The sequence below is a fragment of the Nerophis lumbriciformis genome, linkage group LG29 (assembly GCF_033978685.3).
Source record: "Nerophis lumbriciformis linkage group LG29, RoL_Nlum_v2.1, whole genome shotgun sequence".
Lineage (NCBI taxonomy): Eukaryota > Metazoa > Chordata > Actinopteri > Syngnathiformes > Syngnathidae > Nerophis > Nerophis lumbriciformis.
In genome coordinates, this window is record NC_084576.2 from 14,087,095 (window position 1) to 14,106,547 (window position 19,453).

The 19,453-nt window shown below is 40.2% G+C and overlaps 1 protein-coding gene across 2 annotated transcripts in view; it reads right to left on the reverse strand.

Moving 5' to 3' along the window:
• Positions 1–442: 442 nt before the first annotated feature.
• ano2a (anoctamin 2a) overlaps positions 443–19,453 on the reverse strand; it is a 78,930-nt gene continuing 59,919 nt past the window's right edge. For both annotated transcript variants that reach the window (XM_072911848.1, XM_061925025.2), the window contains 10 exons: positions 17,943–18,054; positions 17,810–17,867; positions 17,635–17,735; positions 17,400–17,563; positions 17,174–17,326; positions 16,948–17,000; positions 11,604–11,782; positions 11,380–11,485; positions 3,662–4,205; positions 443–1,432 (listed from right to left, as the gene is read on the reverse strand). In XM_072911848.1, the coding sequence (XP_072767949.1) occupies positions 837–1,432; positions 3,662–4,205; positions 11,380–11,485; positions 11,604–11,782; positions 16,948–17,000; positions 17,174–17,326; positions 17,400–17,563; positions 17,635–17,735; positions 17,810–17,867; positions 17,943–18,054 (2,066 nt within the window). In that variant the 3' untranslated portion in view covers positions 443–836. The remainder of the gene's footprint in view (positions 1,433–3,661; positions 4,206–11,379; positions 11,486–11,603; positions 11,783–16,947; positions 17,001–17,173; positions 17,327–17,399; positions 17,564–17,634; positions 17,736–17,809; positions 17,868–17,942; positions 18,055–19,453) is intronic.

The window sequence follows — 19,453 nt, forward strand, 5'->3', positions numbered from 1 at the left end:
AAAAAAGTACCAAGATAACATGCGAACAATAGCATGCTTAATACAGTTAGCATTGGTGAAATACCAAAATGTATGACAGTGAGGAGTATACCTGCTAAATGATCTTAAAAGATAGCAGGCTAAGATGCTAACAGTAACATGCGTCAAAAACCAAAATATACTACTCTGAAGTGTGTACCTGAAAAATGTGTTTAAAATGCTAGCATGCATCAAGTACCAAAATATGATTTAGGAGTACACCTACAAAATTAGATTAAAAAAAAACAACTAGCATACTAACATTAACATGTATTATTTGTCAAGTCACAACATACTTGACGCTTAGGTGTATACCTGCAAAATTAGCAAAAAAGCTAGCATGCTAATATTAGAATAGATTGTGTTAAAGGGTGTTAAAAAATAGCTACGGGGCGCAAATGGCCACCAGGAAACAAAACAGACATTAAAAATATGTTGTTTTTTTATTATAATTTTGCATGTGTTTTTTCTTATTTATATCAAAAACCTCTAAAAATAAACATGGGATTTACGAGCGTAACTAGCTGAGTTTGATATAGCTTTCTCAGTGTGGCTAATGTGAGCTGCGTTGGTAGGCCAAACAAACGAAAAGCAACAATACAAAGATTTTTGTTCCAGAGTCACTTTCTCTGAACTGTCCATCCTGGTAATGATCATGGCATAAATACTGTATATAAAAGGATAAGGAGAGCCTGGAGGTCTGTGGTCCGACTTCAGGTGTTCTGTATGCAAATATGGAGAGTGGATAGGGGGTGAGGCTCCAGGCACAGACAAGATAATCATCTGGGTCGTCTTTTTCCGCTGCCTCCCACCCCCTCTCATACTGCTGTGTTGCGTTTAAGTTCACTGGGAGAAGGGGGCACTCTGTCCCCCAGCTTTGTGAAGCTAGTAGAATAGCTCGGCTTGGTGGAGCGCTCCTCTGAAGCGGGGACTCTTTGCCGTGAGGGGAGTGTGGAGCACCGGGCTTGGCCCCTAGAGCGAGGCCGCTGAGGCGGGGGGCCCTTCAGGGTGAACAGTTCACGTTTGGGCTGCTGTGGAGACTCGGGATGTGGGGAAGATGGTGATGAGAAAGGGTTGGCTGAAGATCCAAGCGGCACCAGCGGGGCGAGAGAGGCCTGCTGCTGGAATCTGGTGAGGCTGCTGGACTGGCTGGGTCTGGGCAGGCTGTAAGACGCCCCGGCTCCTCGGTGGCGTGAAGGAAGGGTGGAGCAGCGGGTCTTCGCCCTGGCGCCTGGCTCTCTGAGGGGCGCAGCAATGGGCATTGCATCGTAATCGGATGGTGCCATTTCTGCTAGGGAGCTGCTCAGAGTCTGGAGGGAATTTCTTTTGGATGCAGGATTTGATGGAAGATCTTGATTGTTGCTTGGTGGTGAAATCTCTGCATCTTTCAATGTGTTTGATGACGAGTCTTCATCTGCATGTAAACAAACACAACACACTAAGGATGCTGTTGACAAAACAAAAAGGCATGTTTTTACTCCCAGGTGTGCAGGCTATTACCAAGGGGTTTTGAGCCTAAATGGAATAATTATACAACCAAATAAATACAGTGTTATGAAACAATAATGAAAATGTTAAACTATAATAATTGTATGTTGATGTAGATAATAAAACATTTGATCATTATTTAAATTTCGTGACCAACATATTTATACTACATGATCGCTTCATATATCTTAAAGCCTTTTTAATCATTACTTCATAAAAGAATGGTATCTCTGTTTGTGTATGATTTGGTTTTTAAATGTTGCTTCCGCTAATTTTGAATTATTTTTGATTGATGTATTTTTTACTGACTTATTTTGTATTTATTTTTTATATTTTTTTATAAATATACAATCTACCAAAATCTAGTGAATTTTATGTTTTTAATATGTTTCATTATTTATGCGTGAATTCCCTTTTTACTTTTTAAATAGGCTGATTAGCAACACTAAATTGGCCCTAGTGTGTGAATGTTGTCTGTCTATCTGTGTTGGCCCTGCGATGAGGTGGCGACTTGTGTACCCCGCCTTCTGCCCGATTGTATCTGAGATAGGCTCCAGCACCCCCCGCGACCCCGAAAGGGATAAGCGGTAGAAAAATGGATGAATGGATTTACATTTTTTCCTTGTTTAAAGAAAAACTCATGTTTTTTTTTAACCATACAAAAAATAAATATCTTCTTATATATTTTATTGTTTAAGTGTAATAGATTTTTTACACCTACTTTTTTTAGGCTTGTCCTCCATCACCACTGCTTAAATAAACATTATTTTAAAATTTTAAATGTTTATTTTGATGTATAAAATATTTACAACGATCAAGGAAATGTAATGTTTTCATCATAATTAAAAAAAAAAAGATTTATGTATGCCTTGGTAAAGTTTTTTTTCTCCGCTTACCCTCTGTCGCCATAGATAAAAAATCAGTAAAAAAAAAACATTAATTTAAAGTGAGCTTATAAATAAATACTTATAAATAAAACATTTACAAAAATCAGGTGAATTTAATGTTTTCCTTTAAATAAATGTATATGTTTAAATTATAGTAATTCTATATCCTACATGATAATAAGCGCCAAACAAGTATAACCCATTTACCCTATATAACATTTGAGAAAGTAAAGTCAATATAACTTTTTCACTATGTTAAATGTATATGTTTAAGTTATAATAATTGCATATCATACAAAAATGTTAAGTAATTAAATAATTATACCATGACCAATTTATTTACTGCATGATCACTTTATATAATTACTTGTCTTTTCAAATGTTGACTTCATAAAAGAGTGGTACCTCTGTTTTCAAATGTAAACTCTTTCGGTTATCATACAAACATTACATGTGACAAACTAGTCCGTTTGACTGTGTCTCATTCTGTGGAATCGAGTGCCCAAACAAAGAATTTCGCACATTGGTGACTCAGTATGGGGGCCATGGGGCCAAAGAAAGTAGTGAGGTCCAGCGCTTTGATAAAGAAGGTGAGAAACACTATCAAATTCAAGTAAGAACTGGAAGCAAAGTATAAAAATGGCGTCCAAGTGGCTCTCCCCTCCCATTATACCTCCTTGCTCATCACCTTGTTTGCCAATAATTCTTCAATAAAAGGTAAAAGTGATGTTAAAACGTTCGTTTATTAATTTCTTATGTCATTGGTTCACATGTTCTTCAACAATTAAAACAATAAGTTTTCCCTACAAACCGGATTTCGTTTGGATTAACATTATTTCTGGTGGAAAATATTTATAATATTTTTTTGAATGGCAAAAAAAGCTGAAGCAACACTGTATTTATTAGATTTTGATCATTTAATGACTTATTCATTAATTGGCATTTTTACATTAGTACTTTAATTTCATTTTAAAAATAACCTAATGACGTACAAACGCATGTAATTATTATTTCAAGATAATAGAAATCATTGAGAATTAGGATCAACATGAAGGAATGCATTAAAGAAGTGTAGGTAAGGATCAATGTTCTGATCAATGTAAGCCATGCAGTGGAAGCACAATTTATTTTCTTTTAGTACTTTGATGACTTTTGACCTGTCAACATAACTTGTGCACCGAATGAAAGTGAACTAGCTGCCATAATAGTCGGCTTGATGGTACGATCTTACGTTGAAACGTGATTTCTAATGTGGTTTCTCATCTTACCTAAAAAGCCCAGCTGGATCATCAGAGCGTCCAAATCCACATCCTCGTACCCATCTGCTGTCATTTCAGCGGTTTCATTTTCCTCCTCCCTTCTTTCTTTCTTGTTTTCATATTCTCCATCTTCTCGCTCACTTCTTTTTATTTCCTTCTCTTTCTCAGCCTCCTCATCTTCTCCCTCGCATCCTCGCTCTTCATCTCCTTCTCCACCGTCGTCTTCAAATGACTTCCCGAACTCCGGATCACCGCCACCGTTCCCGCTGGGTTCCTCCAGAGTGACGTTGACCTCGGCTTCCTTCTCCTCGTCCTCCTGGTCCTGCTGAGGTTCTCGCTCCTCCGTGGGCGCCTCCACCACGATGTCTAGGTTGGTGGGGACATGAGGTGGGATGCAGCGTTTGGACGAGAGCAATTTAGCGTGTGCTTCCTGGTCTTGATTGAGCAGAAACTCCATCAGCATCAGGTTCTCTTTCTTTAGCTGCTCCCGTAGAGAGCGTGGCACATCGGGGATCATCCAGGCTACCAACATGCTGAGGAACATGGCCAGGTTCTGAAAGGAGACAAAAATAAAGACTATAATCCTGTGGTTCTCAAACTTGTTTCCCTAAGTACCACCTCTGAAAACACTTGGCTCTCCAAGTACCACCATAAGGACCAACATTGAACTACAGTAGCGTAGTAGGCCTAAATATTCATTAAAAATAGTACAATTATTATACCTGTATAGCGCTTTTCTACCTTCAAGGTACTCACAGCGCTTTGACACTATTTCCACATTCACACACTGACGGCAGAGGCTTTTTTTAACAAATATATTTAATATTTTGGCCACTGTAACAATACACGCAGTTTGAACAGTAACACAGTTTTTGATTATTGAATTGATTCTTTGGCGTACCACCAGGTGGAGCCTGCGTACCACTAGTGGTACACGTACCAAAGTTTGCTATAAACAATTCAATCTGGGGTGATGTGTGACGTCTAATTCCTCAAAAAGGAGCCTCATCTCTAATTATTAACTATAATCAAATGTTTGTGCATGATATTCTGACAAAAAAATAATATAAGTGTGAACATTTTGGGGAATTTAAAATTACGCAAGTAATGAATTTGATAATCATTTAATTAAGATTATTAACAATTCAAAAGTGTGATTAATCTGATTAAAAAACTTGATGAGGCAATTCCTGAAGGAATTGCGTGTGAACGCTCCAATGCTGAAGTTGAACTGAAATGCTGAAAGAATGTGGTATGAATGTAAGAATAGTTTGAATGTTGGAACGGTTTGGATGTTGAATTTCCAGGAAACCGGAATTTGGTTTGTAACTTGGGAAATTGTTAGTTTTAATGTCCAGGATGAGTGGAATGTGTTGATGTTGGAATGGTTTAAATAGGTTGAAAAATGTGGGAATTGTGTAACTTGGAAAAATGTCCCATTCAGTTCAATGTCTTCCTGGAAATTTGGGAAATATTTTTTTTTAATGTTTAAGGGCGTGAATGTCCTGAATGAGCTGAATTGGTTGGTGCTGGAATTGTTTAAATCGGTCAAGAAACGTTGCAATAGTAAAAGTTTTTTAATTGAAAAATAATATTACGGGATTTCGGGAAAAGAGGGAATTTTTCAAGTTCTTAAACCAACTTGTTTTTTTTGTCCTGACTAAGAAGAATGTTTTGACAGTGGAAGGGGTGACAGTGTAACGGTTGAAACGGGTTGACAAATGTGAAAAGAGTCATCGCACTAAAAAAGGTTGGAAATAAGGTTAGAAAAAAACAGAAATTCCTGGAAATTTGTTGAACGTGGAAAAATGGTTGTTTGAATTTCCAGGATGAATTGAATGTGTTGAAGGTATAAAGGTGTGAATTGGTTTAAAAATGTGGGAATTGTGGAAATTTAAAAAATGTACAATTAATTTTGAATGGGGAAAATGTCACTAAAAACTGGTACTTCTAGGAAATCCAGGAATTTCTGTTATAATTGTTGAAAGGAGCACACAATTGTCCCATTCAATTCAATGGGAATTTCATGAAAATTTGGGAGTTCCGGGAAAAGAGGGAATTTTTTAGAAAATGGTAAAAAAATTAATAATGTAATGTTCTGAATGAGTTGGTGTTAGAATTTTTCAAAACGGTCTAGAAATGTTGAAGTAGTAACATTTTTAATTCAGAAATGGTATTAAGGAATTCCTGGACTTTCGGGAAAACCGAGAATTTTTCCAGTTAAAAAAACAACAAGATTAAAAAGAATGTTTCACAGTGGAGCGGTTGTAATGGGTTGAAAAATGTGGGAGGAGTAGTCGACAGAAAAAAAGGTGAAAATAGGGTTTGGAAAACTTGGAATTCTAGGAATTCCTCGAATTTCTTTGAACTTGTAAAAATGATAGTTTGAATGTCCAAGATGAGTGGAATATGTTGAAGGTGGAATGGTTTGAATAGGTTGAAAAATGTGGAAATGGTGAACGTTTGAAAAATGTCCAATTCATTTCGAATGGGAAAAATGTCCCGAAAAACCGTGAATTCTGAAAAATCTGAGAATTTTTGGAATTTGTCAAAAGAAAGCCCGCGATTCCCGAATAGGCTGAACAGTTTGAATCGGATGAAAATTGTGGAAGGTAGAGCGCTCCAAAATCTGAAGAAGAATAAATAGATGAATTTTGGTGTAGAAAATATTATAATAATATTATAATATTACAACGTGTTCACCTTTGCCCACATGACTTTGTACATGGCACACTATTGGCTGATGGTGGACCAATCACAGAGCACTGTGTTCTCTGTCCTGGCAGCTGATTGGTTCAGTCACGTTGAGCCTCCTTTTTGCGTCAGTTGCGCATATTTTTATGGGAACGCATTTAAAGCCCAACATCGTCGTCCAAACGTTCTGCGCCTTCTAAGGCTTCCGGCACAGAACCCAAGCCCCAGAAAAAGGGGAGCCTTCTTGTTGCTATGTTTAAAAAAATTTTTTTTAAAAAGAAGTAGCGTGGCTATGAGTTTTGAGCTGATAAGACTTATATGGCAGTAATTACAAGATCGATAAATCTTCGGTTCGCTACATCAAGAAGGAAGAAGAGAATATGGAAGAATACAACAGTGTCCATTGCCAACAACTCTCCATATCTTTGTCCTCATTCAGAAGAAGACACGAGTGACGCCGCCATCGTCATCATGTAACTAATTCTTTAGCGTCATCAATTGTGATATGTTAGGATTACATAAGTGCAGAAAGCCTTAATAAGTGTGTGTGTGAAAGGGTTAATTACAGTGTGGGGACACAATTGAACCGATACGGTACCTGGGATCAATACCAGTACACAACAATAAGATTTTTCAGTATTTGTTAATAAATATTGTTTTTGATAATAAATTGTCATTTTTTTACTACATTTAAAAATGAGCTGATTTTGATAACTTCCGTCCAGTTCTTATATCTTGTTTGATTATCACATTTCAGAGTCTTCTTCCCAAGTATGACATTAAGTTGGTGTGTTGGCTAGTCAGATCAGTTTTTGCTAAATCCAGTCTTTTGTTGCGCCCTTAAGAAATGTTAATACTAGGGATGTCCGATAATATGATATTATCGGCCAATAAATGCGTTAAAATGTAATATCGGAAATTATCGGTATCGTTTTTTTTATTATCGGTATCGTTTTTTAAATTTTTTATTAAATCAACATAAAAAACACAAGATACACTTACAATTAGTGCACCAACCCAAAAAACCTCCCTCCCCCATTTACACTCATTCACACAAAAGGGTTGTTTCTTTCTGTTATTAATATTCTGGTTCCTACATTATATATCAATATATATCAATACAGTCTGCAAGAGATACAGTCCGTAAGCACACATGATTGTGCGTGCTGCTGGTCCACTAATAGTACTAACCTTTAACAGTTAATTTTACTAATTTTCATTAATTACTAGTTTCTATGTAACTGTTTTTGTATTGTTTTACTTTCTTTTTTATTCAAGAAAATGTTTTTAATTTATTTATCTTATTTTATAATTTTTTTTTAAAAGTACCTTATCTTCACCATACCTGGTTGTCCAAATTAGGCATAATAATGTGTTAATTCCACGACTGCATATATCTGTTGATATCGGTATCGGTTGATATCGGTATTGGTAATTAAAGAGTTGGACAATATCGGAATATCGGCAAAAAGCCATTATCGGACATCCCTAGTTAATACTGTAAGTATTGTACTTATTACGCACCAGCTGTTTGATTGCAATGTGCATTTTAGTTGTAGTTTTCATTAACCCAATAGGAGGTGTTAAAATCCCCATGTAAAATTGCTAATGCTAACCAGTAGCATGTCAATAGCAAAACCAGAGTACAAACCCCGTTTCCATATGAGTTGGGAAATTGTGTTAGATGTAAATACAATCGGAATACAATGATTTGCAAATCCTTTTCAACCCATATTCAATTGAATGCACTACAAAAACAAGATATTTGATGTTCAAACTCATAAACTTTATTTTTGCAAATTATAATTAACTTAGAATTTAATGGCTGCAACACGTGCCAAAGTAGTTGGGAAAGGGCATGTTCACCACTGTGTTACATCACCTTTTCTTTTAACAACACTCAATAAACGATTGGGAACTGAGGAAACTAATTGTTGAAGCTTTGAAAGTGGAATTCTTTCCCATTCTTGTTTTATGTAGCGCTTCAGTCGTTCAACAGTCCAGGGTCTCCGCTGTCGTATTTTACGCTTCATAATGCGCCACACATTTTCGATGGGAGACAGGTCTGGACTGCAGGCGGGCCAGGAAAGTACCCGCACTCTTTTTTTACGAAGCCACGCTGTTGTAACACATGCTGAATGTGGCTTGGCATTGTCTTGCTGAAATAAGCAGGGGCGTCCATGAAAAAGACGGCGCTTAGATGGCAGCATATGTTGTTCCAAAACCTGTATGTACCTTTCAGCATTAATGGTGCCTTCACAGATGTGTAAGTTACCCATGCCTTGGGCACTAATGCACCCCCATACCATCACAGATGTTGGCTTTTGAACTTTGCGTCGATAACAGTCTGGATGGTTCGCTTCCCCTTTGTTCCGATTGACACAATGTCGAATATTTCCAAAAAAAATTTGAAATGTGGACTCGTCAGATCACAGAACACTTTTCCACTTTGCATCAGTCCATCTTAGTTGATCTCGGGCCCAGAGAAGCCGGCGGCGTTTCTGGATGTTGTTGATAAATGGCTTTCGCTTTGCATAGTAGTGCTTTAACTTGCACTTACAGATGTAGCGACAAACTGTATTTAGTGACAGTGGTTTTCTGAAGTGTTCCTGAGCCCATGTGGTGATATCCTTTAGAGATTGATGTCGGTTTTTGATACAGTGCCGTCTGAGGGATCGAAGGTCACGGTCATTCAATGTTGGTTTCCGGCCATGCCGCTTACGTGGATTGATTTCTCCAGATTCTCTGAACCTTTTGATGATATTATGGACCGTAGATGGTGAAATCCCTAAATTTCTTGCAATTGCACTTTGAGAAATGTTGTTCTTAAACTGTTTGACTATTTGCTCACGCAGTTGTGGACAAAGGGGTGTACCTCGCCCCATCCTTTCTTGTGAAAGACAGAGTATTTTTGGGGAAGCTGTTTTTATACCCAATCATGGCACCCAACTGTTCCCAATTAGCCTGCACACCTGTGGGATGTTCCAATTAAGTGTTTGATGAGCATTCCTCAACTTTATCAGTATTTATTGCCACCTTTCCCAACTTCTTTGTCACGTGTCGCTGGCATCAAATTCTAAAGTTAATGATTATTTGCACACAAAAAAATGTTTATCAGTTTGAACATCAAATATGTTGTCTTTGTAGCATATTCAACTGAATATGGGTTGAAAATGATTTGCAAATCATTGTATTCCGTTTATATTTACATCTAACACAATTTCCCAACTCATATGGAAACGGGGTTTGTATATTTGCATCGAGTTAGTGCATTTTTGGAAATTTTACATGTTTTGAATCAATTTATTTGTTGGCATTGCAACATTACCGAGAGGTAATTTGACTGAGTCTGCTCTCAGTGCTGCTGGAGTGATCGCCAAGTGCCAAAGTGGTCGGCAACAGGGCGTGACGCCACACGCAACCCAAGTACCGTGACATACTGTAGCACCATTGGATTTTACGTGGTAGGAACGGCGAGATTTGGTCGGTGCCAAAAAAGTACAGAGTACCCATTCCTCGTGGAGGGTTTATAAAGACCTAACATACATACAATATTAATGTGATCATAAAATAAATAGTCTGTACTTTGTGGAAAGTCTTCTACCATGGGGGATCTGGAACACAACTCCCGCGATAATCAAGGGAACATTGTGCTGTTATCAAGTTTTGAGCAAATGTTTGTGTATCACATTCTGACAGTAAAATAGCATTTGTGTCAAAATATAGAGGTCTTTTTTAAAAGTTATTTACCGGACTGTAAGCCGCTCCTTTTTTCCTACACTTTGAATCCTGAGGCTTGTAAGACCGTGTGACTAATTTATGGATTTTTTGCTGATGGCCAGGACAAAACACAAATAGTAAAAAAAAAAAGAAGTAAATACACTGAGAAGGTGTTTCATTGTTTGTGCTATGGCGCCATCTTATGAACGAGTTCGCTCACTGCAGTGTCCTTCCATTTGGTGCTTTCAACTGGAAGCGCCGTTCTGACTTCTAGCTGTCTGTAGCGTTTCTACTCGTATGAATTTTTCATTCATCATTCCAAGTAACGTTTCTAACTTTTACAATATAACTAAAACTGTTTATACTTACTAAACCGTCCCATGTGTGGTGTCTGTAGGAGTGTTTTCATGCATATTTGTACGTGCTATCGTAGTGTAATGAGGCTAGGGTCGTTAACATTAGCTTTTATAACACTTTCGCAAGTGTGTGTGTGTTAGTATCATTAACTTTCAATGGCATTCTTTTTGTATTGTTTCAGTTTAACAAATTCCTCAGTAAATTCACCAAAACGTCTCCGTGGAGTTATTGAGTTTGTTGAGCTGATTGGAGAGCTAGCTTTCGCAGCTCGTGGGTCCATGACGATAACTTCTGTTTTGTTTGACCAGCCGTTTTACTGCCGTGTTACAGACACCGTTTGGAAACAATGAAGGTATATAAACATTTACAAGATCTTTCTGTGTAAATAACTCATTTCACAACGTATATATCTGCAGCTAATATAAAAACATTGTATTACTTTTTTTAAACTTAGGGGGTGCGGCTTATATACCGGTGTGCTCTACAGTCCGTAAAATACGGTACTATGCAAGCAAGTAATTTACTGCAATGAATCAAAATGAAAAAGTGATTGTGGAGGGGGCGTGGCCCGTGCGTCTCCTGCGGGCAGGGCGTGTGCAACAGCTGACAGGTGAGTGGATTTCCCATCTGGAACGGGTTATCTAATCACCTGTCTCCTTTATTAGCAGCGTCCGAGGCCATGAGGGGGGAAGAGAGGAGCATGAGAGAGAGAACGACAACAGCGAGAGCCGACAAACAGCGAGAGCCACGAGGCAACCAAAACAGACAATAAAAGTCTCCTTGACCCTTGAACTAAAGTCGCATCATTCCAGCCGCCAGAGAGACGAACCCCGAGACACAGAGGCGTGTCACAGTGATTAACCCAATTTTAATAATCGTTTGACAGCATTATTTTTATATAAAAGCTCCAATCTAATTATGATACACAGATTTCTTCTGCAGATGCATGACCTTACCTGGAAAAATATCACAAAGGCCAGTTTTGCTGCCAGGACAGACCAGTACTGTTTGGAGAAGGTGTAGGCGTCTGGCGCCCATGGGGGGTCTCTGTAGTCTTTGTACCTAATGAACAGAAAGCAGAAGCATCACATGGGGCATAGAATGGACTCACAGTTATTGCCATGACAACAGAAGATAAGGGTTTAGGTGGGCCAGCAATGCTTAAAAGAGTCCATCCCACCTGCACAAGGACAAGCCGGTGATGAGCGTGGTGTTGGGGGCAGTGCCCGGTGGGAAATTGTTGACATTGAAGTAGGATAGCGAGTGCTCTGTGTAGCCATTCATGGTGCCGTTAATGCTGTAAATGTACCGGTAGACCATGCGGGGCACAAACTCTGACGTGAATGAAATCACGAATGCCTGGTAAGACAAAACAGCAAATGATGATGAAAACATTAATGTAATACGAATTATTTGCCTTAACCGCAAGGACGACATGGCGGGCGATAATTGGGCAGGAGCTGTTATTTACCAAATTTGAAAACTCATTAATTATAACAAAGATTATTTATTTATGTTTGGAGTACTGATAACGTTGCTCTCTTTGACTGTATGATCAATTAGAGAGGTGACCCTGTCCAATATCGATATCTAATATCGGTTCCATAACTGCAAAAAATCTACAATAACCTAAAACCTCTGATAAAAATGCTCCGATACAACATGTTTACTTGTGCAAAGCCACTTAAAGGGGTCATATTATGATTTGTTTTCTACCTTTATAACACTTCCTTGTGGTCTACATCAGTGTTTTCCAACCGTGGTGCCGCAGGGCACTAGTGTGCCGTGAGATATTGTCTGGTGTGCCGTGGGAAATTATGCAACTTCACTTAATTGATCCCAAAAATATTATTTGCAAATCAATCATTATAATCTGCAAATAATATGCCGTTGTCTAGTGCAGTGTTTTTCAACCACTGTGCCGCGGCACACTAGTGTGCCGTGAGATACAGTCTGGTGTGCCGTGGGAGATGATCTAATTTGACATATTTGGGTTAAAACATTTTTTTGCAAACTAGTAATTATAGTCTGCAAATGATGTGTTGTTGTTGAGTGTCTAGAGCTCGGCAGTGTAACCATGTAATACTTCCATATCAGTAGGTGGCAGCTGGTAGCTAATTGCTTTGTAAATGCAGGTAAAAAGGTGTCTTATGCTTAAACCAAAAATAAACAAAAGGTGAGTGCCCCTAAGAAAAAGTATTGAAGCTTAGGGAAGGCTATGAAAGTAATACTGAACTGGCTACAAAGTAAACAAAAACAGAATGCTGGACGACAGCAAAGACTTACTGTGGAGCAAAGACGGCGTCCACAATGTACATCCGAACATGACATGACAATCAACAATGTCCCCACAAAGAAGGATAAAAACAACTGAAATATTCTTGATTGCTATAACAAAGTAGATGCGGGAAATATAAGATATGAAACTGCTACAGGAAAATACCAACAAAAGAGAAAAAGCCACCAAAATAGGAGCGCAAGACAAGAACTAAAACACTACACACAGGAAAACAGCAAAAAACTCAATAAGTCAGGGTGTGATGTGACAGGCGGTGACAGTACACCTACTTTGAGACAAGAGCTATAGTGATGCATGCTTGGTTATGCTTTAAAGTCATATCCAACAATTGCGACAATGACTTTTAACTGTCAACTGAGTTTATGATTTCTGCTGGTGGTGTGCCTCCGGATTTTTTCAACGCAAAAAATGTGCCTTGGCTCAAAAAAGGTTGAAAACACTGGTCTACATAACGTGTAACGATGGTTCTTGGTTCTAGACTGTTTTCAAGGTGATGTCTGACTCTGGGCAGTCTTGTTTACGTGCCTCCACTTTGACTGCGTCTTCTCCCCGCCGTCTTTGTTGTAGTTTTTAGCGCTTCCATATGGAGTCCACTGACAGATGCAAGTTCAAACTATAAGCTACTTTGAATTAAAAATGGCAACAGCAGATGATGCTTGTGCATGTACAAGCTCCAAAAAGAAGGAAAGAAGGAGCTTATTGACTACATCGTCGGACTGCAATGGTGGACACGCGCAAAGCACTTCAGGTAAATGTATACCATATATCAGGGGTGTCCAAACTACAGCCTCAGGGCCGGCGTCGTGAGTTTGGTCCGCGAGACGTGATGAGTTTAATAAGGAATCAGACCTGCGGGGTGTTTACAAATTAAATTTGAATATCTGACAGCCTGATTTCTGCAAATTTACCACCATTTTGTGGCACAGCATTTATATATATGACCTAATTAACCTTTTCAATCCGGTTTCAGGGCAAATCACTCTACGGAGACAGCCCTCGCAAAAATGACTAATGATCTACTGCTAACGATGGATTCTGATGCCTCATCTATGTTGCTGCTTCTTGATCCTAGCGCTGCTTTCGATACCGTCGATCATAATATTTTATTAGAGCGTATCAAAACACGTATTGGTATGTCAGACTTAGCTTTGTCGTGGTTTAACTCTTATCTTACTGACAGGATGCAATGAGTCTCCCATAATAATGTGACCTCGAACTATGTTAAGGTAACGTGCGGAGTCCCTCAGGGTTCGGTTCTTGGCCCTGCACTCTTTAGTATGTACATGCTGCCGCTAGGCGACATCATACGCAAATATGGTGTTAGCTTTCATTGTTATGCTGATGACACCCAACTCTACATGCCCCTAAAGCTGACCAACACGCCGGATTGTAGTCAGCTGGAGGCGTGTCTTAATGAAATTAAACAATGGATGTCCGCTAACTTCTTGCAACTCAACGCCAAGAAAACGGAAATGCTGATTATCGGTCCTGCTAAACACCGACATTTATTTAATAATACCACCTTAACATTTGACAACCAAACAATTACACAAGGCGAATCAGTAAAGAATCTGGGTATTATCTTCGACCCAACTCTCTCGTTTGAATCACACATTAAGAGTGTTACTAAAACGGCCTTCTTTCATCTCCGTAATATCGCTAAAATTCGTTCTATTTTATCCACTAGCGACGCTGAGATCATTATTCATGCGTTCGTTACGTCTCGTCTCGACTACTGTAACGTATTATTTTCGGGTCTCCCTATGTCTAGCATTAAAAAATTACAGTTGGTACAAAATGCGGCTGCTAGACTTTTGACAAGAACAAGAAAGTTTGATCATATTACGCCTATACTGGCTCACCTGCACTGGCTTCCTGTGCACTTAAGATGTGACTTTTAGGTTTTACTACTTACGTATAAAATACTACACGGTCTAGCTCCGTCCTATCTTGTCGATTGCATTGTACCATATGTCCCGGCAAGAAATCTGCGTTCAAAGAACTCCGGCTTATTAGTGATTCCCAGAGCCCCAAAAAAGTCTGCGGGCTATAGAGCGTTTTCTATTTGGGCTCCAGTACTATGGAATGCCCTCCCGGTAACAATTAGAGATGCTACCTCAGTAGAAGCATTTAAGTCCCATCTTAAAACTCATTTGTATACTCTAGCCTTTAAATAGCCCCCCTGTTAGACCAGTTGATCTGCCGTTTCTTTTCTTTTCTCCTCTGCTCCCCTTTTCCTTGAGGGGGGGGGGGGCACAGGTCCGGTGGCCATGGATGAAGTGCTGGCTGTCCAGAGTCGGGACCCGGGGTGGACCGCTCGCCTGTGCATCGGCTGGGAACATCTCTGCGCTGCGACCCGTCTCCGCTCGGGATGGTGTCCTGCTGGCCCCACTATGGACTGGACTCTTACTATTATGTTGGATCCACTATGGACTGGACTCTCACAATATTATGTCAGACCCACTCGACATCCATTGCTTTCGGTCTCCCCTAGAGGGGGGGGGGTTACCCACATATGCGGTCCTCTCCAAGGTTTCTCATAGTCATTCACATCGACGTCCCACTGGGGTGAGTTTTTCCTTGCCCGTATGTGGGCTTTGTACCGAGGATGTCATTGTGGCTTGTGCAGCCCTTTGAGACACTTGTGATTTAGGGCTATATAAATAAAGATTGATTGATTGATTGATTGATAATTCAAACAACCTTCTCTACTCATGGCGCAAAAGAAAATCCACACATAACACAACCTGCTCACTAAACTCTGTGGTTATGGATGAATAGAGAGGTTATCAGGTGACCACGGATCAGGCACTAGCTGTTCCAGGTCGGGACCTGGGATTTACCACTCCTCCCTGCATCAGTTGGTGATGTCTCTGCGCTGCTGACTTGTCTCCATTCAAGATGATCCCCTGCTGGCCCCCCAATGGACTAGACTTTCACATAAAGTCAGCATCCGGGGTGGATCACTCCTTATGCATCAGTCAGTGATGTCTCTGCGCCCCGGCGTGTCTACAGGCAAGAGGATCCCCTGCTGGCCCCACTATGGACTGGACTCTCACATTATTAACCGTAGCCACCGGTCACCCCTCACCTTGGCAGGGGGTGCCCACATCTGTGGTCCCTTCCAAGGTTTCACGTTGTTCCCATCGGGTTGAGTTTTCTTTCTTGCCCTGATGTGGGATCTGAGCCAAGGATGTCATTGTGGCCTGTGCAGCCCTTTGAGACATTTGTGATTAAGGGCTATATAAGTAATAATTGACTGATTGGTATTACAAAAAACGTCCGATCACCATAAAGAAAATCTAAATTACACTTATTTTAATCCATTGTAATGCATGATGGGAAAAATGCAAAACACTCTCTCCATACTTATATATGTTTGGCGCATTTTAGCTGCTTGATTGCAAAACATTAAGGATGTTGTCGCGGGAATAAACAAGGGAGGAGCGAACTTTCCCATACTCTTAATAGCCAATTATATATCCATTATATTAATATAATATGCACACATAATGTATAGGATATATATATATATATATATATATATATATATATATATATATACATACATATACAGTATGTATATATATATATATATATATATATATATATATATATATATATATATATATATATATATATATATATATAATATTTATTTTGGCAGCTGACCAAATTGTTTTGGCCCAATGTGGCCCTCAAGTCAAAAAGTATGGACACACCTGCCATATATGCATAATCCGCTGACGTCACACTTGAGAAAATGTCATCAACTGGACAAAAATTCTAAATGGCTCGTTTCCCGGAAGTATGAACGAAGTCCAGATTGTTTTGAATAAATGTCCGCAATGCTTCCAGGGTTGATCCCAAATACACAACAGCAGGTACCAATAGGTAATAAAAGATGGTTTGGCATAATAGAGCTCCTTTAGGAGCTTAATGTTGTGACAAATGGCGTGATCCTAGGATGTAGAGAAGGTAGGCAAAGTGCAAACTGGAGGTCCCTTTATTACATACCAGGCAGACGAAAAGCAACACAGGTCTAACAATACCTCAGAAAGCAGTAAAACACTTTGGCATACAGACGAATGAACCAGCACTAAAGTAGGAAACGAGGTGGAATTAAATAGAACTAATTAACAATGTGGAACAGGTGTGCTGAACACAGTGTAAAGGAGGTGCAAAACACAGAGACCAATCCCCACTCCCACAGACACACACTTACATTGGTAATGACAGAAAACTTGCTGATCCCACAGAGAATGTTGTACCATATTCCTGGACATTGCGTGCAAACGAAGAGAAACAAAGGGCGGGAAAGAGAGTGTGCGTTTGTGTGGGAGACACAGACAAACATGGAGAAAAAAAAAGTGATTTCAAAAAGACAGATAGTTTCAGATGCACACAGAGAATCATGAGCGACGTCCATGCTTAGGTGTGTGTGTGTGTACCTATATCTTTGCACCTCACAGCATCCGGCCTCCTGATCTCCGTCACAAACTTGGAAGCGTCTAGTCGGATCTCGATGACGTTGTTGAGAAGAGCGAAGGCGGGCGCCAGCGGGAAGGAAGCCACAAACAGAGAGACGAATCCGTACTGGATGACTGCAGGTGGAAAGACGAGGCTGATGTGACCAGCAGCGTGACAGCAAGATGAGCAGGAAGGGAAGACGCTCACTCATTTCCATGTACTCGGGGCTGACACCCTCAAAGGGCTCCAGTGCAAAGTCTTTGTTGTACTGTTGTTTGGATCTCCTCTCGTCTGCTTCGTCCATCTCATCCTCCGCTCCTCTGTCCTGTCCTTTCTGCTCTTGTATGGTCCTGTACATCTTCTTCAACTTACTAAGATAAAGAACACATACATTAGACTTCTAAGCGGCTCGTCAGGAGTGCTAGAAAAGAGGTGGACCTACGGAATGAGAACCTCAAAGACGTTGTTTTGAATGAGCTGCTTTCCCAGCATGATCATGCTGAGCTGGATGCACAGCTCGATGAGGCAGCCAGGGGGAGCACACTGTAGACAACAAAAGCACGTTGAAACACACGCTGTAAAGTAAAGCGCAGCACGAAAAGAGCACCAGGCCACACCTCCTCCATGCGATAGTCGCTAAAGACGTAAACGTAATCACCCGGCCGACCGGAAAACCTGAACGAAGACAACACAGACAGTGAGGACGAAAAAGGAGGACGGGTGACGAGTAAGGAAATGACAGACACTCACCTGCCCTTGAAGAAGGCCACGTAGAAAATAGGTGCAAAGGCGTTCATGGACTTGAGAAAGAAAGATTTGAAGATCAACCTCTCCTCAAACTCTTCCTTCGTCTTAGGAAGCTCTGGAACAAAAACCACAAATCAGCTCATAATACAAATCCTTAAAGGGGAACTGCACTTTTTGGGGGGAAATTTGTCCATCATTCACAACCCTTATGTAAGACAAGAACACATGTGTTTTGCTTTTTTATGCATTCTACCTTGTAAAATACGGCAAGTAGTCTACAATACGGCTAACAATGCAGCTAATAAAGTATTTTATTGTGCCCAAAACATCCAACAATACACCATTTACATCTCGTGACCTGAATATAAACCAAATATTAACAATATTGTTGTTATAAGTGCTAATACCAAGGTCCAGGGCATGACGTTAAAGTGCATCCGGCAGTGGATGCTCCTCTATGAAGTCTTGGGGCACTAGGAGGTTAACCCCTTTACTACTGTTACCCCAGGCGGTCCTTGGCAAAGACCTAGTGCCTGACTGCCCCCTAGCCAGGGATACGGTGAAGACCTCAACGGCGGAACAGGCGGAAGAAGGTAGATGTAAGAACTACCACAACGGCTGCGATGGCGGAAGAAGGCACCCCCACATCCATGTGGGCCCAGTTATGGGGAAATAACCCAAGACCTCAACGGTGGAACAGGCGGAGGATGATTGCTAACCCTATGGAGCGTCACAACGGCTGGGATGGCGGATGAAGGCTGCAGCAGAAAAGGGTCCCCAGTCGTCTTGGACTCCATGCCACTGGACCCTGACCCGGATCTGTCAAGGATCGTGTGGTGACTGTCTGTGCACCAGTCTCCCCACGTTAAACAAAGTCACGCACAGGCATCCTCCATAAAGGGATACCCCCCTACCAGGAGGATTGTCATACTCACTTCGAGTGACCGCCGATGATGATGATGATGAATACCAAGAAACAATTTTTGCGGCGCTGTGATCACAGAGAGCTAACTAGCTTATGCTGCTATTAACATATTGAACCGGTGAGTTGATGCATCGCCTCTGGGTTGGTGAAAGTCAATACTAGATTATAAATCATGCCGCTCACCTGGATAGTGGAAGGTTGTGATCATAAAACGAGAAGTTGGTCAACTTTGACATCCAAATGATGGTGAGAAAGACACGAAAAGACGCTCGTTTTTTTTTTAAACTTGCGAGGATTATACTTATTTCTTTATCTTAACGGGAAGATATAAACATTCCATCAGTCAGCATCCCAGTGAGAGCAGACATTGTACAGTATGTGATCGTTTTATTATGTTAGTAGTTTGTATTTCTTGTTTCTTGCTTTTTATAAGCGGAATATAGCGAATCACATTACCTCCATTTTTAGCTGCCATTTGCTGGCGTTTATTCACGAGTTAGAATGCATAAAAAAGAAAAAGAAACCGTATGTGTGGTTGTCTTACATAAGGATTGTGAATGATAAAAAGTGCAGTTCCCCTTTAACATCT